At 40.7% G+C, this 25100-nt stretch overlaps 1 protein-coding gene and 1 pseudogene across 1 annotated transcript; one reads left to right on the top strand and one right to left on the bottom strand.

The window, feature by feature from the left end:
- Positions 1-2320: 2320 nt before the first annotated feature.
- Positions 2321-24645, bottom strand: ACAA2 (acetyl-CoA acyltransferase 2). The gene is made up of 10 exons (XM_090285532.1): positions 24564-24645; positions 19623-19789; positions 17361-17489; positions 14804-14920; positions 12998-13145; positions 10856-11031; positions 10173-10302; positions 5890-5960; positions 4947-5101; positions 2321-2694 (listed from the first exon to the last, which is right to left on the bottom strand). The coding sequence occupies exons 1-10, from the start codon at positions 24577-24579 to the stop codon at positions 2610-2612; spliced, it is 1194 nt and encodes a 397-aa protein (XP_090141658.1). The 5' UTR covers positions 24580-24645; the 3' UTR covers positions 2321-2609.
- LOC150002568 (large ribosomal subunit protein uL18 pseudogene) lies at positions 2769-3808 on the top strand (annotated as a pseudogene).
- Positions 24646-25100: the final 455 nt, after the last annotated feature.

Raw genomic sequence — 25100 nt, 5'->3', positions numbered from 1 at the left:
TCTTTACCAGCAGATTCCCTAGGAGGGACCCTTGGCTCACTGGCAATCCCTGCTCTGTGACCAAGTGAGCAGGCATTGATACAGAATGACAAAAAAGTCATTGGTGTTTTGGTAGGAACTGAGAGGTCCTTGGCCAATTGGACACTCAATTTCTGAGAATTAAGACATGATCTGATGCGTTTTTTAAAAAGGTGCTGGAGGCAGTGATGACATAGTCATTGAAGGACAGGATCCAGACTGGAAGCCAGTAGATGGAAATAGACAGTAGCAGGGTGGCCTCAGTGGTTAGCATGAACCTCAAAACAGCACAGGGTTCTACGAAAGGGCAGGGGCACCTGGTCTGGAAGCAGCGCTGGAAGGCAGCAAAGGCATTGACCACATCTTTTCCTGAGACCATGGGACAAGAGAGAGACAAGGCTTATCCGTGAGCCATACCGATGGTGTCCCTGCGTATAAGGAGCTTACACTCTAAAGAAATTAGTGACGGTTATCATTGTATTACTTGTTCCCACTCACCTCACCTTCCTGACCTGCCCCCATGGTCCTCCGTATTGGTTTATATGTAATCACAGCAGAATTTGGCAAGCTGAATATTTTTATATTAAAATGTATGTGTGTGTATATACATACATATACCTATGTAGGTATATAAACAAACACAGAACAGGGAGGTGACATGACAAGAAATGGGTGGATTTAGGGTTAAAGAAGTTATTTCTCTACGGCAGCACTCCTGACATTTTGGGCCAGATAATCCTTGGCCGCAGGAGCTGTCCTGTGATTGTAGGGAGTTAGAAGCATCTTGACCTTTGTCTACTAGATGCCAGTAGCACTCCCTCCCCAGTCATGAAGACCAAACACATCGCCAGATATTGCCAATGTACCGTGGGGATAAAACTGTCCCCTGTTGAGGACATGTGTGGGAAAAGAATGAGAGCAGGATGTAATTCAAATAAACTGGCAAAACTTCGATCTTCTTACTCTGTGGCCCCAATGGCTCTCCATGAAGCTTCTTTAAACTTGAGCATGAGCTCAGTGATTTATACTTTCTACTGTCTCAGTCCCTGAGTTGGCCATGTAACGAGCGTGCATGGCAACATTCCTTTTTGACTGCGGGAAAGTACTGGTGGGGGGAGAAGAGGGCTGTCACGTGCTTTCTTCTGAGACGTGACTTCTAGCCTTTCCTCAGCCCCATATTTTCCATTTAAAAAATGGTCCTTAAAATGAACATAAATCTTCCTTAAGGAAGCTGTTTCCACTCGAATGTACTTGAAGAGTTAAAATACATAATCAGCACCGCCTTTATTCAAGGGAAGAACTATTTAATATGGTATCATTTATTAATATCAAGACTAAGTTCAGTAATTTTGTTCCTTGCACATTTATCTCAGGATGAGTTATGAACATCGCTCAACACACAAATTAAACTGGTTTTCAAAATATTAAAAAATAATCCAAGACGACAACAACAAAATAACTCAATTTAAAATATGGGAAAAGGACTTGAAAAATATTCCTCCAAGGAAAGATATACGAGTGGCCAATAAGCACAGAAAATTATGCTCAAATCACTGTAATTAGGGAAATGCAACTCAAAACTGCAATGAGATGTCACCTCATACCCATTAGGCTGGCTACTATGAGAACAAACAGAAAATAGCGAGTATTGGCAAAGATGTAGAAAAACTGAAACCCTATGCCCTGTTGATGGGAGCATAACACGGTATAGCCACTATGAAAAACAGTAGGGCAATTCCTACAAATATGAAAAAAAACAAAAATACTATATTTATCCAGAGATTCCCCTACTGGACATATACCCCAAAGCACTGAAAGCAAGGCAGCAGCACTCTTCACAGTAGCCAAGAAGGGGCAGCAACCTAAATGGCCCCTGACAATGAATAAATAAACAAAATGCGGTATATACATACAATGGAGTACTATTTGGCCTTAAAAAAGGAGATTCTGATACATGCTACAATACAGATGAAGCTTGAGGACATCGCGCTAAGTGAAATAAGCCAGTCACAAGAAGGCCAATACTGCATAACTCCACTTACATGAGGTATCTCGAGTAGTCAAATTCAGAGAGAGAAAGCAGAGTGGTGGTTGCCAGGGGCTGCAGGGAGGGAGGAATGGGAGTTATTGTTTACTAGTTACATAATGTCAGTGTTGGGATGATGGTTGCACAACAATGCGAGGGCTCTGAATGCCACTGAACTGTACACCTAAAAACGGTGAAGACAGTAAATTTTATGTTATGTGTATATTACCACAATTACATTTTAAAAAATACAAGAAATGAGAGGAGAGGATTAGCTGAGTTTAAGGCAATATTTATTCAATTTCCTTGCGGTCATATTATCTAAGGTGTAAGTGGTGATTATTTGGCAAGAATATAATTCCTCTGAAGGCTCTCTGTGATTGGGCTTTAGTTCAGAAATACATGGTATCTGGTGTCAATCTGAGAGCACTTATCCTGGCAGGGGCTCCTTTGGTGAAACTCAGTCACTTCCAGGGGCAGGGCATGGCCACTTCTGCAGCTGCTCGCGAAGTCACCTGGGTCACCAAGGCCTGGCCCAGCCCAGTACGTGGTGGGCTCTGTGCTCTCAGGCTGTGTTCTCAATGATGACTGCGATGCCTTGGCCACCCCCAATGCAAGCTGATCCAACGGCATATTTGCCACCTCGACGCCTAGGGAAGAAAGCAATGGTTGAAATCAACTCCATCTACAGACCTAATTAGATAATTAATTAAATAGAATACTAATGGCCACATCTGTATCATTCATTTGCATTCAGCGCATTGTCTCAATGTTTTCCCCAATCCTCAATATTATAGACACAACAGGAGGAAGAATTAGGAAAGCTGGATATTTATATTAAAAAAAGTTGTGGTGGCGAGCCAGGACACAGGTGTCCCATCCACAGGATTTTGTTAAAATTGTCAACTATAAAGTCTACTTCTAGAGATATAGGTGAAATTTAGAAGTTGATGAGAGGATAAAACTGATTACTAAGCCTGGAAACACTGGTGATCTAGGTTAAAAATAAGTACAACACACCCAGATACAGGATAACAGTTCACGTTGCCAACAGAGGTATCATTTGTCAGGTTGCTTACGTCCGTATGGAAGAGGATAATGATAGTCTGTGTGCCTCATGCTCCTGAACTCCCCGTGTATGGTGTGAAGGCTGGCCTGACAAATTATGCTGTGGCACATTTCCTGGCCTGCAGCTGGTCTGCAGGCTTCTCAGGAGGCCTGGCATGGACAAGATCTATGAGGGCCAAGTGGAGGTGACTGGAGGTGGGTACAATGTGGAAAGTATGGATGGTCAATTCGGTGCCTTCACTTGCTATAATCTGGATGCAGGGCTTGCCAGAACTACTACTGGAAGTAAAGTTTTGGGGGCCTTACAGGGAGCTGTGGATGGAGGCTTGTCTAACTCTCACGGTGCCAAGCCACTCCTGGGTTATGGTTCAGAAAGCAAGGGATTCAATGCAGAAGGGCTTCAGAAGCGCATCATGGGTCCGAACGCTGCAGATTATATGTGTTACCTAATGAAGAAGAAGATGCTTACAAGAAACAATTCTCTTAATACGTAAAGAACAACATAACTGCAGACATGATGGAGGAGATGTACAAGAATGCTCATGCTGCGGTGTGAGAGAATTCAGTCTCTGAGGATATGCCTAAGGAAGAAGTTAAGAAGAAGAGATGGGACATCCCAAAATGTCCCCTGCCCAGAAAAATGAGCTGCTGAGAGTTAGTAAACCAAACAATTTTCTGTGGAGATTTTTCAGATAAAGACAACAATAAACTTACTGTCCCAGCCAAAAAAAAAAAAAAAAAAAAGCTTAGCTATGCTGTACAACCGGGGTGGGGGTAGGAGGGTATGAGGTACCTGAGATGAACGGGAAGTTGAGAAAGGGAGAGTAAACATTCAGCCCCTTTGATTTATATGGTTTTAGATTTTTATGGAACCTCAGAATAAGTGTAATTAGTGAAATCTGTCCATGTGAAAAGCAGATAATTTAGAAACATTCATGTCCCTTTCATAAAAATTAAGACTCCTTTAAAGAACATCTGTTTTCGTTCCTCGGTCTTGATGGAATGACCTTGAGAAAACCATCAGGAGTTATTTTTGTGCACATCAATCACTCATTTCAACTCAATGAATCATGAAGTGAAGTAAGAGTCCTATTTACCTTAACCTAACAGGGAGCCAACGTGATTTTTTTTGGCTTGACATATTTGGTTTCACTTGCAATTTTCCTACTAAGAGAGCAAAATGATCCAAAATACGCAGTAGCAGAAGGAGAAGCTCTACTATCAAAATGGAAAAGTATCAGACACACAGAAGGCTCCTCCTGGAACCTTGGAAACAGGGAAGGGAAAACTCAGGTCAGATTCAAATCATCAGTTTGCTTAGGTTTCTTAAAAGACAGCCTCTTAAGTATCGCTGGTTCGATTCCCAGTCAGGGCACATGACTAGGTTGCACGTCAGGTCCCCAGTTGGGGATACGAGTGAGAGGCAACCACACAGTGATGTTTCTCTTCCTCTCTCTCTAAAAATAAAATAAAATAAATAAATAAATAAATTATTAAAAAAAAAAAAAAAAAAGACAGCCTCTAGGTAAGAACCCTCTCAGTATTTTCCCCGCTTTCTTAAATAATGTTATCTTAGGCCCGCTGATCCCCGAGGGAACACACAGCCGGCACGAGGACCAGCATGCTTCCCAAGAGCAGGGCTGCTAACAAGTCAGCAGAGTCATCTATATAAGGTCAGCTGAAAAGGGGGCCCAAGTAACTGGTTCCTGGTGAGACGCAGTGCAAGGGGATCTGAGAAAGAATGAAAATATGTTGGGATTGTTCAGGAGAAACCTAAATCCATGCCTGTCTACAAAAGAGGCAAACCTGAAATGCCACAATTTCTAGCAAGTACCTTAATTCATGAACCAGGTGCGCAGTAATTCTTGATCCAGATCCTCCCAGTGGGTGGCCCAAAGCAATGGCTCCTCCATTCACATTGGTTTTACTTGGGTCAAGATCCAAACCTTTCTGAACAGCCAAGTATTGGGGAGCAAAAGCTTCATTCACCTTCAAAGCAATAAGAATACTGATAAAAATCCTTACTCACAAATGATTTCTAACTGAGAATTGTTCGGTCCCACTGATAGCTAGTTTTGCTGCTTTATTTTTCTTACTTAAATTACCTTGCAAGGTTGTCTTATCTTTAGTTGTTCCCTGTAAAAAATATCAGGTTTGAAAATGGCACTTTAAGTCAAATGCATCCTTTAGGGAAAAGAATCCTCAGTAATATTATAAATGAATACTAGAGGCAGTAGGACGTCAGAGAGGCCACAGGTTCTGGAGCTAGATGGACCATCGAATCCCGGCTGCACACATGCTCCTTTACCCTCCTGTCGACTTCTACATTTCAGGGGGTTGGGGGAGGACAAGAAACTTCTAGATTTGGCACCAGACATTGTTTTCCTATTAGGGCACTTCTTTACTTGTATTTTTTCACTTTAATCTATAAAATAGGGTTACTTGTTTCTCCCCCACTTTATATAGAAATCATTTCAGTTCAACAAGCACATTAATAGTCTAAAATGTAGTAGTCTACAAGGTCCTAAGATTTTTCCAGGAATTTATACCTTAGCAGGAGAAATCAGCCTGTTTTAATTATTCAAATATTAAAAAAAAAACATTTTAATTAGGTAAGGAAAAGTACCAACATAAATCAAGTAATACTTTTTCAGATGTGCATCATTTGGAAAGGCTAACAGTACTAAAACAAAAAGAGCTATAAGATACTAGACTGGAGCCATTTATGCTGCAGAAGTTGGTGGTTCATTCAACTCATAAAAAAGTAGGACACTTACCTCTACCAAATCCATGTCCTTAAGACTCAGTCCTGTTTTCTTCAGTGCCCCATTGATAGCAGGGACAGGACCTATATTAGAACAAAAATCAACGTCATCTCGCATTTGTTTACGTATCAAATCTGTCCATCTTTCCCAAACAGGTAAATAATGTGACAGTTGTCAGTAGCCACAAATCTTGCTACCTTGACAGCACGCGATGAAATGACGTGACAATAAAGAAACAAAAACCGAGACCAAGGTGAACAGCTGTTTCTGCAGCCAAATCGTAGATGAGAGACTTACATGAAAAGTTCTGCCGTAAGTGGTGTTAAGAGTTCTAACAGCCAAAGGAGCCATATATGGGATTCTGCAGTCATTTTTAGATCATACTTAATATCAAGTGGCGAAGCAGGTGGAATGCTCTCCTGGGATACAAATCACATGCATTCTCAGTATAGAAGTGATCATGCCTACACTCTGAATTTTCAGGCCCACTTGGGCGATAGAGAAGAAATAGCAGCAGCCTCTCTCTATAGGCCTAGCAAGAGAAGAAGCACTGCAGGAAAAAGGCATGGAGACATTTACAACCCCAACAGTAGGCAGAGTTTAAATAAAACATAAACACCACTGAAGAAATATAAATCCACACAATACAACTTTAGCTCCCAGAGTTCTGATGATCACCAATGATAGTTTAACATTGCTCATAATTTTTAAATTAATTCATTTTTTCCCATAGAGGTAAAAAAATCTGACTAGGGATGAGTATCTACTTCTTTATCTGTTCCAAAAGAATAAAATTGCCATAAATGTCTCAAAGGAAAAATATGTGCTATGTTCTGTTGAATTCAAGGAGCCAAATATTCTGCAACAAGCTTCACAAATATAGTCAAGGTAAAATGGGAAATCAGTCTTTATAAGAAAAGCATAATGCAATCCAAATATAATGTAATTCTTTTTGTCACCTAATTAACACGCTTTTTTGGACAACAGTCTGCAAATTGGTAGGGCCATGCTTTTCAATGCAAAGCACCCATTCTGCACTGGCTACTGATTTAATACAGAATCTAATTCCAGGTTCTCTTTGTGTCTCTAAGGCATGAAAATGGGATGGATAGTCAATAGTAGAGCATCAGCTACCCAACATGGTCAGAGGATGAAGTATTCTACAGGGGAAAGATACACAGAACTAAAAGCTGAGGGAGTAAAACTATTGTACATATTTCCCTGTCTTTATAACCACAGTAAGCATGACTCAATGTGTTCACGGGAACTCAAAATTGTTACAGGCAATTGTAACAACATGCTAGGCCACAACTTGACTCTTAAAGGACTGTTCCCATACCACTCTGTTATTTACTGGGGCTCAGGAAGGTACAGCATCCTTGTTGGGAAAAGGAAACTCTATTTCTAGTCCTGGCTGCAATCATTAATAGCTGTGTGACCTTGGGCACCTTTTTGAGCATCTCATCATAAGTGCTCTGAAGTGGTTTTTGACCTTTTTCTTCATGAGTATTCAAATCCTTTCTACAAATAAAGTCTAGAAAAAGGTAGAGCTGCTCTGGCTGAAGAAGCTCAAAATTCTGCCCACCAACCCCCACCACTGCTGCCCCATGGGTTGGGGGCGGGGAGTTCGAGGGAGCACAAGGTCCATCACTGTGTCCTTTGTCAGAGCCATCACTGTTCTCTTCGAGTCCTGGCCTCCCGTTTCTGGGTCTGCAGCCGCACCGCCGGGCTACGACTGCTCTATGTTCAGTGTATAACTGAGGAACAACTACTCTTAGGAATTCGAATGACGAACCCATCCCCATCAGATACTCAATTATCTATTCTCCCTGCTATTCATCCAGTGTTCTTCTGCTGGTACCTCGTTTAATCCTGTACTATAGCTGAGAGACGAGCTGTCTAGATGAAGCAGACACCTGACACTGTGGGACACTTGGCATCCACATATAGCTTTGGTCAAACCTGGAGGAAAAAGACAATCCCTCCACAACGCAGTCACTGTACTAACCGGAAACATCCAGGCCCTGAAATAGAAGAAAGGCAAACTACATGTTTTCGCTTACTTGCTACTTTCATGTATCAGAACCTATTAAATGAGGTTAAACTGAAAAAGAACTACAGAATCACTCTTGCCGATATCAGGTAAATCTGAATGATCATCACCAAATCCATCTAGGTACACTGAAAAAAAATCCCATTTTCAGAGGCTCCGCCCTGCAGCTAGTAAAACAGATTCACGTGGAGAGGGGATACCGGTGAATTTTGATGACCATTTGGGGCTGGGAACACTGCTCTAGACACTGAAGTGATAAATGCCATACCGATAAGCAGATATAGCCAAACCTCGGTTCTCAAACACGTTGGTTCTCGAACAATTTGGTTCTCGACCAAGTTGTTCATGGAAAAAAATGTCTCAGTTGTCTAACAAAACTTCAAGTCCCAACAACACTCTCACGCTGGTACTTGTATAATCAATCACACATCTCTCAGGCAACAAACAAAGGAGATTCAGTTTTTGAACAAATCGCTTTTTGAACAAATTAAGTTCGTGAAGTGAGGTTCCACTATATTTCATTTTTCAAGCTACCTTCCATCTCTGTGACAAAAGCCATGCTTTGCTGATAGTGGGGAGCTGAACGCTAATAAGCTTTTAAGACTGTAACAGAAAAAAGCTGATTTTTAACAGATGTTTACATATTTACACAGTCTGCAGGTTTGGGTGACATAATTCGCAACACAGTGAAAGATGACAAGGTATGGACATGGCAGTCTTCTTTCTTAGAAATTCTGTACAGGACATATCAGCTAACATGCTGGGTGTTAACTTAGTCCCACAGCGGCATGAGGGCAGGACCTGGAGGCTTAAAGGGCAGGATCTTGGAGAAGGCAGGTCAGCCACAAGTCATCCCCCTTCTATCCTGGGACCTACTTCAAAAACCAATTTAGGTCCTGGCTGGTGTGGCTCAGTGGTTGGGTGCTAGACTGTGAACCAAAAGGTCGCCTGTCAGGGCATATGCCGGGGCTGCAGGCCACGTCCCCACTCGGGGGGCGTGCGAGAGGCAGCTAGCTGATCAATGTTTCTCTCACACATCAATGTTTCTCTTCCTCCCATTATGTCTAAAAATAATAAATAAAACCTCTAAAAAAATGTGTTAAAAAAATGTAGTTAGTTAAAAAAATGGCCTAAGCTCATAGAAAAATCTTTGGACCTACCAAGAATCTGAATCTCTACCCTAGGGCAGGCTTCTCCTTGGGGTACGAGGGGACAGATGGGATAGACCAGAACCTGTGGGCACCAGTTTTATTTTTGTGAGGTACCCAATTGGTTCCCTGTTTCCCCAGAGAATGACAGGAACTCCTAAAATTCAGCAGCACTGCAGTTCCTAGGAGTGCATTCAGCAGAAAGTTTTTTGTTCTAATTCATACTTGTCCAGCTAAGACTATACACACTTGTAGGAAGTTGTAAATCTCCTGCAAGTACTTTGCCAATTGAGAAACATTGTTTACAATTCTTCATTTTCCCATTAAGCCTCAGCTGAGACAGGCCAGCATTACTCTCACTTCCTGAGACAACAGAGTGAAAAGAGTCCCTGACTTGGAGAGACCCGGAGTCACCCCCTGGCTCCATCGCCTTCTGGTCTGCAACTGTGTAAGACAACCTCCCTGAGCCTCAGTTCTCTCATGCACTCGGAAGTCTCACTTTTACTAGAGCCAGAAAGGTTAAATGAGATACATTAATGAACACCCACAGAATACCCGACAGGATGTTTATCTGCTTTACTTACAGCCTTCTCCATTTTGCCCCACGATTTCTCCCGTCTCACATTTTCTTTTATCTTGTCAGTAACTTGTAATTCTTCTCTTTAATTTTCTGTCTTTTAATTTTGTTTTTTAAAGATTTTATTTATTTATTGTTAGAGGGAAGGGAGGGAGGAAGAGAGAGAGAAATAGCAATTGGTTGCCTCTTATTTGCACCCCATCTGGGACCAAACCCACAACCCTGCATGTGCCGCGACTGGGAATTGAACTGGTGACCTTTCACTTTATGGGACAATGCTCAACCAAATGAGCCACATCAGTCAGGGGTCTGTTTGTTAATTTTAAATATCTCAAATGGACAATAAGACATGATTACTGCCCACAGGAGTGTACATGGTCTTGGTTTTCCTACTGAGACTAACAGTTTTTCTTAAAAGACTGGCGACCTTGATTTGGCTGTTTCTGGAATCAGAATGCCAGAGAAGATTTATCTCTCCAGAAATATAACAGAACCAGTTTGTTCACTAGAAACTTACCAATACCCATGATAGAGGGATCACATCCAGACACAAAATAGCCCACGATTCTTGCCAGTGGTGTGAAGTTATGTTTTTTGACAGCATCTTCACTAGCTATGATAACAACTCCAGCACCATCAGATACACCCTTGGAAACAAAAACAGAAGGATAACTAGAGCATAAAGAATCCAGTAAATCAAACTTTGAACTAATGGAGCAGCACTATTAGGATGATGGCAATATGTAGGAAGCAGTGCCATAATTTGTACTAGTAGTAACCCTGGTGGTATTAGAGAGATTGCTTTAGGCACAGAATACATCTTCACTATGTGAAAACAGGAAAGAATGTCAAGGAAAAACTTATTTCCAGATGTCGGTATATGTAAAAAGAAATCTGATGAATTGTACACAAAAGTATACAAAAAAACTATGAAAAAAAGTATGAAAACTTAAATAAGAAACCAGGTAGATTTCCTTCTAACATTCTGAAAAGACTAAGAGACTGAAGGTATTACATACGGGCCCCTACCTAAAATACTCGTCTTTTGAACTATGAAAACCCAAATTAATAAAATCTGAACTCTATTAGTTTAAGCTAAATAATTAAAGACTAGTATGAAAAGTATCCAAAAGATACTGCACGATTATTTTGCATTGAACACATCAGGAAGAGTTTCAGATAATCAGTGACGTGACCTACCGACGCGTTCCCGGCGGTAACGGTTCCTTCTTTCTTGAATACCGGCGGCAGTTTGCTCAGCTGCTCCAGGGTTGTTTGGGGCCGAGCATGCTCATCTACCTGCATTGTCTGTTTCCCTTTCTTTGTCTTCACCTCGATTGGTACCATCTCATTATTAAAGTAGCCAGCATCATTAGCTGAAATAGTTGAAAGACTATCATAAGAATGGGGAAGAAAGAAGGAAAACAGGAAAAGAAACTATATCAAACAGACCCTTCAATTGAACTTCTGGTCTACCCTCGCCTCACAGCCTACTTTAATATAAGCCTTTATTACTTACATAACTTCCCTTGCCTATCGGGGGAGTGAAGATATTAGCACACATCTATGCAGATGCAGTTTGCCCCTCTTTATTTATTACCTTTTTTTTAAATTATAATTTTGATTTTCTTTACAAGGTACTGCTGGAACCTTAGCAGTATTTGTCTATTAGCTACACATGTAATGATGTGAAATGGATTTAATTGCCCTTTTTATACTTCTCTGGGCAAGATAAGAAGTAATTAAAAAGTTATCAAGCTGCACAACAATAATGTATCATACACTTTAAATCATACACTTAAAAGGTTAAGAGGGCAGCTCGCATGTTAAGTTTTCTTGGCACAGTAAGAAAAAAAAGTGACCAAGTTGCCCAAGCCACCAAGTAATCTATGCCTGAAATTGAGTGACAAGCGACCTGAAGAAATTATATGGGTGATCACCAGCACAGTTCTAAGTGAGCCAGCTTACCTACTTCCACCTCTACTGACTACAGAGGACTACAGTAATCCCGAGTTTCAAAAACAGGGTACGTCAGGAATAATAACCATCTTAGTTTTGATGATACTTTAGAGCAGGCTAAACATTTCCCTTAGTGGGTTTTCACAACAACTCTATTACAAAAATTGGGAAGGCAAATATTTTTTTATCTCTTCGCATATTTATCTCTGTTTTTACAGATGGTCAGTAAATCAATGACTTGACTGAGGTCAGATAACATGTATGTGGCAAAACTAGAAATAGAACCAATAGCTCTTTACCTCTAGGCAATACCCTTCCATTTTATATGAATATGTAAGTAAAAACCACCCAAGAGCTGGATGACATCAGCTCCATTCCATTTCTCCCTCTGAAATGCTAAGATGGACGGAAGCCACATAAATATTTAACGCCCTAAATAAGAGTTTCCATTTGTTTTCTACGAGTTAAATTTCAAAAATATTTTTCAGAAGACTACACATTTCTTCAACTGACCACACTGAGAAAAGAACTTCTGCCATGTTGCTCTTCTGAGGTGGCTGATCAGCAGCGTGCAGCGTTGCACAAGGGCACCGGCAGGGCCTCGGACCAGCGCCAAGACTCCGAGTCAGGTGCAATGATTCTCAATGAGGAACAGGAGGCGGGCAGCATGGGAGGATACCCAATGAGCCTTTTCCAAACATAACATCCCCTCCTTGTGAATACAGTATGCCTACGGAGGAGGACATCCTCTGTCCCAGAGCCCCAGTGAGCCATCGTCCCTAATAGAGTGTATCACAGCCCTCAGAGTGGTCTACAGACCACAGTACCAGGACGGGTAGGGCCAATTAACAATACCGCTTTTTAAGTCATATTAACGTTCCCGGTTAAATTTGCAATCATTAATACCTTAAAAAAACAAACAAACCCCAAAATGTGACTTTTAAAAGGTTCAATTTTACACTATTATTATATGATCGTTATCTGAAAAGATAAAAATCTTTCCTATAGTTTTTTTAATTTCAGTAAAATTGACACATAACATTATATTAGTTTCAGGTATAACAACATAAATCGATATTTGTCTATATTATAAAACGATCACCACAATACGTCTAGTTAACAACAGTCACCAGGAGGAAGTTACAAAAGAACTTTTTTCTTATGATGGGAACTTTTAAGATCTACTCTCCTAGCAACTGTCAAATACGTAATACAGTATTATTAACCACAGACGTCATGCGGTACATTCTATACCCTGAACTGATTTATTTTATATCTAAACGTTTGTACCTTTTCCCTCCCTTCACCCATTTTATCCCCCCAACCCCCACCCCTCTACAGTTCTTTTTGTTCTGACTATTTGTAATATCCAAGTTCACTGACCAGCTTTCCACCTCTGCTGTGACTGCAGGGCGTACTTGTCACAGTCTTCTCTGCTTATTTTATGTTTTGAAGCAAGATTCTCTGCAGTGATTCCCATGGGGAGTTGGATATGCTGATCTGTTAATCCTGCCCACAAAGTATCTTCCAGCTATTAAAAGATATTAATAATAAAGTGATTTCTTAAAGCATCCCTTCTGAAAGTAATATGCTATAATTTATTTAAATTTAAATAATTAACAGTTCCAATCAACAAAAGTAAAATGAGATTTTCTGAAAGCATTATTATTACTACGATTCATATTCAGTCCTGGCACATGTAAAAGAAACATCCAACGACATAATAAAATGACATACAGCAGTCCCTCTCTGTATTGCAGTTCACTTTATCGTGGAATTTTTTAAAATATAATATTTAATTATTTATCGTGGATTTTTTGCTATATCGCGGGATTTTGCGGTACTGTATACGTATGTTGTTAAAGTTACGTAGGTTTAAGAGTGTAGAATATGTTTAAGAACATAAGTAGTGATTATAAATGTGTGGAAAAGGTTAATAAGGGGGTGGGAAAGGTTAATAAGGGACTGGGAATGGTTTATAAGTGTGTGGGAAGGGTTTATAAAGCCTTAAAATATATATAAATACTAAAATAAATGTAAGGTTCCTACTTTGTGGTGTCTAGAACATAATACCCGTGATAAGTGAGGGATCACTGTATTTTCCTCTTTCTCTAAGGTTGGGGCTCTAAAGAGAGCGATAGTGCTAACTGTGCAGGGTGAGAACACAGGAAGTTATTCTACAATCAATACCCTTCAAGGTTACATTTTGTAAGAAACCTAACATGGAGTCCTCATGCAATGCTTCCCTGTAGCCAACTTTGTAAATCACAGTTATGGGCCTTGTAGGAAGGAGTCTATCTGTGCTCCTTGTCCCTCCTGTGCCCTCAAGTGATAGGAACAGCTGATCCCATCACTATGAAGTTGAAAAGAACCTGGGACTGGCTTCTTGAGGAACAGAAAAAGCTGTTACTTATTATCCAGTCAGTCTCTGAATAGGCTGCCCCATCTGTTTTCTCTACTTGCCTCACCTGTTGGCCTACCTTTCCAAAGGTTTTCTCAAATTTGGTGTCTAAAACTTTCTCATCCTTTCTAAGTCTTATTGCTTTCAACTTTCAAAAAGGCCAGGTGAAAAACTGAATCAACAGTGTAAATCAATCATTTACAATTGAAAAATGCTGAGAATGTAAAAAAAAACACCATTAGCCCTTTAATATGGAAAGGACAGCGTACTATCTACCAATCTTCATCAGCACGATCATTCTCCTGTTGTAGCTCTCAAAGGTGAAAGGATCGGCTTTTATCTGACTGATATGGGACAACAGACTATGTTCAAAGAGAATGTTTTCTGTGATGAAGAAATCTATTCAATGCAGATTACTCCAGAAATAAAACTTCCATAAATCATGGTGAAGATTTCATTACTTGGTTTACTACTTATTTGGTAGAGATTAATTCAGCCTTTGCTCATCTTTGGATCTGCTTCTTCCCTTCCTCTGTTTCCCCGAGTGTTAATTCCACTACCAGAGGTTTGCTAAGATGCTAAGATGAAGTCTAATTTTATGTGGATTAAAATGTCAAAACTAACAACCAAAATAGTTTTGAAATACTTACGAAATTCTAATCATTTATATCTTGCTAACCCCTATTAACAACACTGGTTTCAAAACTAGTTTTCTCTCCCCCAGAATGGTACTATTAAAATTATTAATAGCTTGAGGAATAATTTTAAAAATTTTTAATCATTCCAACCTTGAGATCTGATCCAAACTTGGTTCCAAAACGCACGGTTCGGACACAGTAGGGAGCCTGGCTCATGCTTTCAGTCCCACCGCACAGGACAACTTCAGCATCTTTGACACAGATTTCCTATTTAAAAACAAATGAACAACAACAAGACCCTTTTACTGTGACAGAAGTGCGTACTAAAAAGTCCATGTTAAGCAGTGAACTAAGTCTAATAAGTAACTATCCTAGCTTATGATATTTCAAAAGGTAATACTTCTAAAGTAATCTTAAAGCAAATACTAAAGTATCCATTCCCAAGTCACAATGGGAAAAAACACGGAGTCTTCAATCATTTGTGCCCGCGTAACAAATCCTGCCTGCTAAGCAATGGTAATTCTTAACTCAAGAAAAATCTTAAAAATCAGCAGATATTGTCTGGAATAAATGTACAGATTGCCAGCAGATAATAAAGAACAAACACTTTAAAAAGGCAAAAGTAAAATTTATCTTATTAATGGATGAATCTGAAGGGCACCACAGATTTAATAGAACCAAGTTAACCTAGGAGACTCATTAAAAAGAACTCATTTCATTCTTTCAACTCTTTCTACTCTTTGCACTTCTCAAAAATGAAGCAAATCCCAAGCCTCCAAGAACCCAATGTTTGCAATGATTGCTAGGAAAATCAGGATCACTATTTAAAATACATTGTTATAGAAATAATTTATTCATTACAAGGTATCTGTATTTTTTTATTTTGTAATAAAATAAAGACAAGGGAACAAATCTATTTGCCCAATTATCCCTTAAAAAGGTCATAGTAGTTTGTACTTTTTTTTCCTTTTGGAAACTGTTTATTTTCCGTCAACGTTATTTCCATTCTGTGAAGTTTGTGGAAGACCAGCTTAAGCACCCAGTGGTTGTTGCTACCCATGCAGCGGCTTGCGCAGTGGGGCCTGCAGACCAGTTTCGTGGCAGGCTGAGTGCTCCAGGCTTCAGCAGAAAACTGCCGCACGGGCCCAGAGGGCACCTGTGCCTTCAGACCAGCCAGCGACTTCAGGCTGAGCAGCTGTGACCTCAGGAGCCAGAGCGCCCATTCACCCTGAAATTCCTCTTGGTCACAGCCTTTTCAGCAGTGGCTGCTCTTCCTTCTCCATCTCCTCAGGGTCTCTGTGCAAGCAGAGACCAGGCGTGACCTCCCATGGCTGTTCATGGGAGACGGCACAGCACGTGTGCAGAACTTCTGGGGCCACTGTCCACTACTTCAGACCCACAGTGAGCCCCCTTGTCGCAAGGGATGGCGATGTCCACACAGCACGGAGAGTCTGTGTGACACAGAGCGATGGCAGGCAGGTTGGCATAAGACGCCTCGCTGAGACGCGGTGGTCCGCCCTGGGATCGGTGACCACCAGAAGCCTCGGCTCCCGGAAGGCTGCCTGGATCCGGTTAGTGAAGTGGCCGGTGGTCCGCGTGGCTCCAGGGGCAGCAGCAAGCTTCAGCAAGCTCGCTGGCCAGTGTTCCTGGACAATATGACAATGACATCAGCGGGGTTTTCAATGGCAACAATGGCACGAGCTGCCAGCAGAAACTTTCCCCAGGTTCTCTTCAGATTTATGATGTAGATGCCACCACTTTTCCTTTTGTAGATGTCCTGTTCCATTCGGAAGTCAAGGTTGGTGCCACTTAAGTGGGTTCCTGTGGCAAGGAACTGGAGGACATCCTCTCCTTCATTTGCAGGACATCAAGGCCTCCAGCCTTTGTGAAAGTTTCCCTTTAAGTTATGTGGGGACTGGGAACAACACCGTGTGGGCCCCTCACTGGGTAGTGCAGGAGAGAGTAGTTTGTACTTCTACCAACAGTACCACTTAGTTCCTTTTATAAGATCTATTTCTTATCTTCTCCTAAAATCTCCAAATCTCTTCCTAGTCTTACAGTCTTTATTCAATGTTTCAAACTGCCTCACAGACTTAGTAACTTTAATGCCTTTAATAATCAGTTTTCTTGCCTATAAAATGGGAATAAAAGTAGGTCTTGCCTCATAAGATAGTTGTGAAGATTAAGTGAGATATTGAGCATAATGATGAGTCATGATTAGCTCTTTCAAAAACTGGGATTAAAAATACATACCATAAAATTCACTTTAACCAATTTTAAGCATAAAGTCCACTAAGTATATTCACATCACTGTGCAACTACCATCCATCTCCAGGAGTCCTTCCGTCCTCCCGGACTGAAACTCTGTACCCACTAACCACTAGCTCCTCATCCTCTCTCTCCAGCCCTGGCAACCACCATTCTACCTTCTGTCTCTATGCATATGACTGCTCTAAGCACCTCTTCTGACTGTAATCATACAGTATTTGTCCTTAGTGACTGGTTTGTTCCATTTAGCGTAATATCTTCAAAGTTCATTATTAGCTTTTAAGAAATGATTTTCTTGTTGTGAATCTTCCCAAATATCAAATACTGACCTTTCTTAATAAGCACAAGTAAAAATCTAGTGTTATATTGAAGTGGGGCATTTTCTCTAAAGCTTTTAACGTATTTCAGAGAATTAAATATAATTAGTGTTTGCCCATACCTGACATCCACTCACAACGGACTGGAATCCAGAACCACAGAGCCTATTAAGAGTGAGAGCGGGGGTCTCTTTTGGGATACCCACACGCAAACCAACGTGCCTTGCCAAGTACGCCGCATCTGAAGAACTCTGGAACAGAGGGAAAAGAAAAAGAACTTCCTCTATAAATCTAGGAATTAAGGACAAAATATATGGAAATGTCGTCAAACTATCAAAAATTATAAACTATACGACTCTAAGGCAGACCACAATGCATACAGGTACAGCATATTTCATATAATAAATGTGTTTATGATTTAAATAAAAACTATAATTTGATCTATAGGTTTTATACCTATGAAGTATGAGAATCCTTATGTTGGTCATCAGTAGAAGACAGAAATTTGTAACAATTAAAACTGTTTAAAATGGAATTGGCTCCCTCAGAGTAGTATGTCCCTTAACAGATGAATATCTGAGGCTGTGGTTCTCAACCCTGGCTGTATCCTGGAATAACCAGGAAAGTTGTATTTACACACTAATGCTCAGGCTCCTAATGAAACTGATTAAACCAGAAAGGCTGAAGGCAGTGCATGGGCATCAGTGACTACAGCAGTCCCTGTTACCGGCAGTTCCACTTTCTGCCGTTTCAATAACCCATGATCAACCTCTGTCTGAAAATATTAAATGAAAATTCCAGAACTAAACATAAGTTTTAAATGGCATGCTACATATCTTGCCTGGGCCATGAATCATCACTTTGTCTAGCGTCTCCATGCTGTATATGCTCCCTACCCTTTAGTTCCTTCATACCCAGCTGGATTATCTGATCAACTATGGTGGTATTACAGTGCCTGTGTTCAAGTGATACTTAGTTGACTTACTAATGGCCCCAAAGGGCACGAGTAGTGATGTTGGCAATTCAGATACATGCAAAGAAGCCATAAAGTGCTTCCTTTAAGTAAAAAAGTGGAAGTTTTTTACTTAATAAGGAAAGAAAAAAACCGTATGCTGACGTATAAGACCCGCAGGAAGAATTAATCTTCTATCCGTGAAACTGCTTAATTTATAAATTAATTTTTATCATAGATATGTATATATATATATATATAAAATACATAGTACTATCTACAGTTTCAGGCATCACTGAGTGTCTTGGAACGTATGCCCTGAAAACAGGGGACCACTGTACTTTAAAAAAAAATTTTTAATTGGACTTATTATGGTGACATTAGTCAACAAAATTATATAGGTTTCAGGTGTACAAGTCCATAATACCTCATCTGTATATTATATTGTGCGTTCACCACCCCCAGTAAAGTCTCCCACCACCATTTATCCCCACTTTAGCCTCTTCTACCCCTTCCCTCTGGTAATCTCCATACTGTTGTGTCTGAGGTTTTTTTCCCTTCGCTTAATCCCCTCCCATTTTTCACCCACCCAGCCTCCTATTTCCTCTCTCCTTTGTCAGTGTGCTCTCTATCTGTTCAGTCTGTGTCTATTTTGTGTGTTAGTTTATTTTGTTCATTAGGTTCCACATATAAGCAAAACTGAGGCTGAGGCCTGCTGACCTAGGGAGGGGAGAGATGAACAACTGGTCAGGAGAGTAAGAGGTGCTTCCCAAACTTAAAAATGCTACTGAAGTATTTTGTTAAAATGTGGGTTCTCGATCAATAGGTCTAGCACTGCATGAAATTCTGCGTTTCTAAACATTTCCCTAGTGGAGCAATGTTCCTGGTCCAAGGACCACACTGAGAAGGAAGGAAAAGAAATAACTTTTAAAAAAAGTAACAACAGCATTTACTGTAGAGAGAACTAAAGTAAATTTGATAAAATATGAAGAATTGGCTCACCAAGGTAAAAAGGCTTTAGGGTGGTCACTGTCTTTTTTTTTTTTTTTTAACTTTTTTGCTTGGGTTTGTTACACTCCTTAGGTGGGCTGAGAGAGAACTAATTCAAACAAGTCGAAGAAATTTATTTAGAAGCAATAAATCAGATCATTTTATTCTTCACCTAAAACTAATGCAATGCTGTGTCAATTATACCACGATACAACTGCATAAGAAAACCCAAAATGAAATGTACCCTAAGTTAGGTATATATAGTTTCCAGCATATATGCCCCTTTGAATTATGCACGTCATTGCTTCTAGAATCAAAGATTTACTCAAATATAAATAATTTTAACTATTAACTGATTCACCATTATGACATTTAAGGGGTTATTTGTAAAAATTGATCAAATAAAGCAACAGGAATGAATCCCACCCTCTGCCCTACTAACCTGCATGACGTTGCCTACAATAACACTGTCAACAGTCTCAGGTGATACTTTGCCAGCAGACAAGGCCGCCCTGGCAGCAAATTCGGTCAAGTCGGTAGCAGTGAAGTCTTTCAGATGACCTCCATAAGCTCCAAAGGGTGTTCGCTTAGCAGCAACAATAAACACACCTATTGAAAGGAGGAGATGTTTGTAAGCAATCACAGCTTAGTGTCCCTTAACATGCTTTAAATCTCACTGTGAAACATTATTATAAAGTACAGGTCTCAATTAGATAACTGAAACCTCTGCATACACTAAGTTTCCCCCAAACTATGAGTACTCCTTCCACATCTTGTCAAGATACCATTGGACTTTTGATAATGGATTTGTACCCACATGTTGACCTATAATTGAGACCATTCAAACATTATACCACTACTGGTATCTAAGTATAATCCCCCCGTTTATGCTGGTGATCTCTTTCCATAGAAGAAACTAAACCTACCCTAAAAATAAATCTGAGCTTCTCCTTTCATTCCAGTTGAGAAATTTACAGTCTAAAAGAATGTGAGGCACAACATTTATAACTATAATTTAGAAGATATCTAGTTCTTTACAGATGTAATACTCAAATATTTATAAAAGGCCATAAATATTAATTTGGTGCATTACGGAGACAGTAAAATGATCAGTGGTTACATGAGGGTGGGAGGGGGGAGGGAGGGATGGATAGGTGGACCACAAGGGAATTTTAGGGCAATAAAACTACTCTTTATCATAATGATAGATACATGTCATTATATAATTTGTCAAAACCAAATAGAATTGTACAATACAAAAAGTAAACCTTAATGTAAACTATGGACTTCAGTTAATAATAATTTATCAGTATTGGCTCATCAATTGTAACAAATGTACCACACTAATTATTAGGTGGAATGATTCTGGTACTTAAAGTGACTGAGGTGGGCTCGTATCACCTGAAGGGAATAGTCTTGCATAGATAAACAGGCCCATTAAGTTAATTACCACTTTGGAGTGTACAGTTCTTACTCAAGCTGGCGCCATGAGGCTACAAGCCATCTGTGTTAGCCTGTGGCTTTGGCTACAAGCCACCTGTGTAAGCTCGTGCCACTGGGCTATATTTACAAGCCCCACCCCTTTCTTGGGTGTGGAGCTCTACCATCTCACTGCTAAGGTGCTGCTTCTGTCGGTAAGTTCCCTTAAACTCTAGATGAAATTTTGGAGTTGTCATCTTTCCACAGCCTCTTGGCCTTGGATAACTTTCCCAAAGCTAATGTAAAATGTTAATAATAGGAGATACTGGTATGGGATAAGATAGTATATGACTATTGACTTATCAGAAACAATGACGGTAATTTCATAATGTTTCTCCATAAATTTCATTTCATGAGTTTCTGCCTGTACTTCATAACCTAAGACATCATTTTTGTGGGGGAAGGTACTAATGGGGAAATATGAGATATCTACAAAACTGTGTGTGGGAAAATAAAAATAAAAGAACTCGCCCTTTACTTATATCACCTCTTACTTGTGCTTCTAGACTGTAAAGGTTAGCGTGAGTAAGGTTAATACTAAAATACAATTATTTTGAATGGGAAAATGCTATTAAATATATTTTTAAAATAATCTGGAATGCGTAGGAATAAATACTAAACAATTTAAAAGATTTCTTCCTGTAACTTCATAAACTGGATATTATATCAATAATTATTTGATCTGATGCCAATTTTATGTGGTTGTTAAAAGGTCTAAAATGTAACCATCTTTAACACCAAACTAAAATCCTGTTTATTTTAAAAGGCCTTTGCCCTGGCCTGGTGGCTCAGCTGGTTGGAGCACTGTCATGTACACCAAAAGGTTGCAGGTTTGATCCCCATTCAGGGTGTATTTCTCTCTCACATTGATGTCTGTCTGTCTCTCTCCTTCTCCCTCTCTTTCTATCCCTTCTTCTCTAAAATCAATACAAACACCCTCATATGAAGATTAAAAAAAAAAAAAAACAACCTTGAAAATTCATAAAGGTTTCCAAAAACTGAAAAACAGTGAAAAGACATTAATCGAGAGTGCAGTTGAGTCAGGAACGCCAAGATAGGGCCTGACAAGGTGGCTGATGTGACTGTAGAGAAAAAACAACATTAGGAGAGAAACAGGAATTCTGCCTTCTTTTAATTGTTAGATAAATATTGGCTTATAATTAGAGCAACTGCAGACAGCAACGAAGACAAATGTAGGAAAACTGCTTATTGCATCCAATTCAGTTTCAGGATTAAAGTATTGAGTTAATCAAGAAGTTCTTTTGGTCTTTTCCCCATAAGACAGCTCTAGTAGTGCTTAGTTGTCTTGAACTTCATTCAAAACAATTTTGTTAAATTGTATTGTAACAGCTGTCATATTAGCGTGCGTTTAAATAGAAAACTTATCAAATTTAGTGAATTCTTGTGCATCCATTTTAATATTGAAGATGGAAGAAAATATGCAACATTTCAGCGTTTTATGCTTTCTTTCAAGAAAGGTAAAAATGTAACTGAAGTACAAAAAAAAGTTTGTGCAGTGCATGGAGAAGGTGCTGTGACTAATTGAACATGTCAAAAGTGGTTTGCGAAGTTTCTTGGTGCTATTGACATTTTGCCCAAATAATTCTTTGCTGTGGGGCTGTCTTTTGCATTGGAAGATGTTTAGCAGCACCTCTGGCCTCTACCCACTAGAAGCCAATAGCAGGAGGTAGCTGACCTACTTAAAATATGCAACTCAATAAATTATTGGTGAAAATGAGAAATACATCTTTTATATTATGGAAAAAAAAATAACGGACTTTTTGGACAACCGAATAATTTGGCAGCCCTGCCTTACTGCCTTGAAGGGCTGCACAAACTTTCCCAACAAAGCTAATGAGCAATAAGAGAATTAATAGCTGTTGGGTACGACCCTCTTACCAAACACTGGGATGGGTGTTGGTAAAAAACTGGGGTTAGGTTCTTGTTGACCATAACTTGATAAATTAATGACAAGCTTTACCAAAGTCAGTCCTGCTCCCATTAAAATGTGTCCTTTTCCCTACAACAGTCAGTCACATGTTCTCTCTCATCCACTAGGCCTGCAAGCACCTGGTGTGCTTCTAGAGAGAAGTGCACATCTATGGTGTAGTCTATCTAGTCAATAACCATTGCTATTTAAAGCTTAAGGCTTGGGTTGTAGTCACAGCCACTAATTAACTGTGTCATTATAGACAAGCTATTTTACTTTTATGGACATCAAAGTCCTCATCTGTAAAACAGGAGAATGGGTAAAACTATGAGCACTAGTTCTAATACCATAGTAAACTGTACCACAAATTTACATACTTTATACTTCCTTAATACAGGTGTTGATGTACATTCTTTTCCCTTATTGGGCTTTTCAGAGGGGTCTGTATTATAAGAAACCACTGATAAAATGCTAAGCAGAAATAATAAAAAGATTTTTTTTTTAAAGATTCTCATTACAATACACCTTTTAAAATGAACTGGGTTTTTTGAACACCTTATCTACAAAAAAAAAAAAATCAATGTGCTGTTTTATTATTTAAATGTAGTAAATTCAGAGTTGGAAAGAGCATTGGACAAGTTAAATCCCACCGTAGAAACAGGATACACGACATTGTGTCTCAGAACATCAGTTTTTCACTTAAACCATTCACAAGCCATTTTGGCTCTTCTGAGCCAGATTCCCCTATCCAACTGCCTACCTGACACCTCCACGTGAGTGCCGCGTCTTCCCTTCCAAATCCATTCTTTCCCCAGCTTTCCTCACTGGTAGTGGTAGCGTTACAAACACAATTCTTCACATCAGAACCTGAGGTCACTCTTGACGTCTTTCTGATTGACCTGCCACCTGTCACCAAGTTGTATCAAATCCATCTCCAAATCCACCTCAAGCCACCCCTTCCCCCTTTCCTCTAAACCCTTTGCAATCTCCCCTCCCCCCACGCGGGTTTAAATCATCGTTTGTTGTGGCTGGTACCTGTGCCACAGTCTTAAATTCTTCCGGCAATGTTATAGCCCTGAGGAAATCCGGGCAGAGTGGAAATCAGATCCTGTCATTTCCCTGCTTGAAAGTTTCCCTCCCAATGAATTTAGAATAAAACCCCACACCTCCAGGATTCACAGCGCCCAGAGGGCTCTGGGCACCAGAATGTTGGTTCTCAGACCGGTTTCCTGCCTTGGGGCCTTGATATACATGGTAGAATGTTCTACATGAATGTTCTTTAAAGGACGCATACAATAAGAAAAAACTTTCATATCCTTAAAAGTAAAATTCCATTGATTGTGACCATTTGTTATGTAAAGGGGATTTATAGAATTTTTTAAAAGTTAATAACCCTGGAATTTACGTACTCAAGTTACTGCACTTTCTCGGAGTGACTCAAAGGAACGGAAAGGAAAGGGGATAAGGCAGGTCTTCCAACAGAACGCCACCAAGCATTTTGGGGGGAGCAGGTGCCTCGCGCAGAAATCCCCTGACGGCTCTAAGAGAACTCCCCGCAAACCCTGCCCGCCCCGCGACCGAGCCCGAGGCCGCACGCCCCTAAGTGACGCACCCCCGCGTCGCAGGCTGCCTCGGGTTTCGGCGCCGCTGGCTTTCCCGTAGCTGAACCCCAGCTAGGTGGGTCACCACTGCAGGAAGGGGAACGACCTCCAACCAGGAACAAGCAAACCGGGGTCTCACGCTAAAATGCAAATTGCACCGAAGTCACTGTCCCGGCGCCTTACAAGTATGTTTTCTCCTTAACTTAAACAATTTTGGGTTGGGTGCTTTTTTTTTTTTTTTTTAAGCCCCCTTTATTGCTGATGACACTAAACTGTAAACCCAGGATCCCCAAGTCCCTGCTGAGACGGACGCGAAATCCAGACTCAGGGTGGCAAGACCGACAAGGGTGAGGAGAGGCTGGAGGCGGCTCACCTCGGAGAAGGGCCATGGCGGCGGCGACCTATGGCAGCACGGCGTTCTCCTCCGGCAAAGCGGAGGGGCCGCAACCCACACCCGGGCCTTAAGAGCAGGGGGCGGCGCCTGCAAGGGCACGCCCTCGCCCTTTCACCTAATTCCTCACCACGAGGCCAGGCCTGCCAGCGGCCTGAGCTCAGCTCGTTTTCGCTGTGACGGCACCCTGTTTGCGCCATCCCGTGGGGACAGGCATGGGCCGTGGAGAAAACAGCGTTCTTGCGAGTGGGTTTTTTCCCTTACAGCATTGTTTTTAAAGACTACCTGTTTCCAAGTCGAGGGAGTGATTTGGCTCTACCGTATCTGTCCTATCCCTGGCCTCTCTAAGCCCCGGCCCCGCCCCCCCTCTACAGGTAATTAATGTTCCCCTTAATCACGCCTGCGAATGTTCTTAAACTTTGGACTAAACAGACACTGCAGCTGAAAGCGTGGGTTTGAGGGCGGACGGAACCGGAAGTTGTGTGGGCGGGGCTCGGACACCGAGTTGTGGGTGGCGGT

Source organism: Furipterus horrens, unplaced genomic scaffold, assembly GCF_987537825.1.
Source record: "Furipterus horrens unplaced genomic scaffold, mFurHor1.1.pri manual_scaffold_8, whole genome shotgun sequence".
In the NCBI taxonomy this organism is placed as follows: domain Eukaryota; kingdom Metazoa; phylum Chordata; class Mammalia; order Chiroptera; family Furipteridae; genus Furipterus; species Furipterus horrens.
Note: the sequence above shows the minus strand (reverse complement) of the source record. Positions and strands in the feature narration are given on the sequence as shown.

Excerpts from the sequence above, each read along its gene's own strand:
- ACAA2 (XM_090285532.1), bottom strand. Across the intron at positions 17,490-19,622 it reads TTGTAGGCAACGTCATGCAG|AGTTCTTCAGATGCGGCGTA; the intron begins GTTAGTAGGGCA and ends CCTCTGTTCCAG. Across the intron at positions 14,921-17,360 it reads CCGTTGTGAGTGGATGTCAG|GAAATCTGTGTCAAAGATGC; the intron begins GTATGGGCAAAC and ends GTTTTTAAATAG.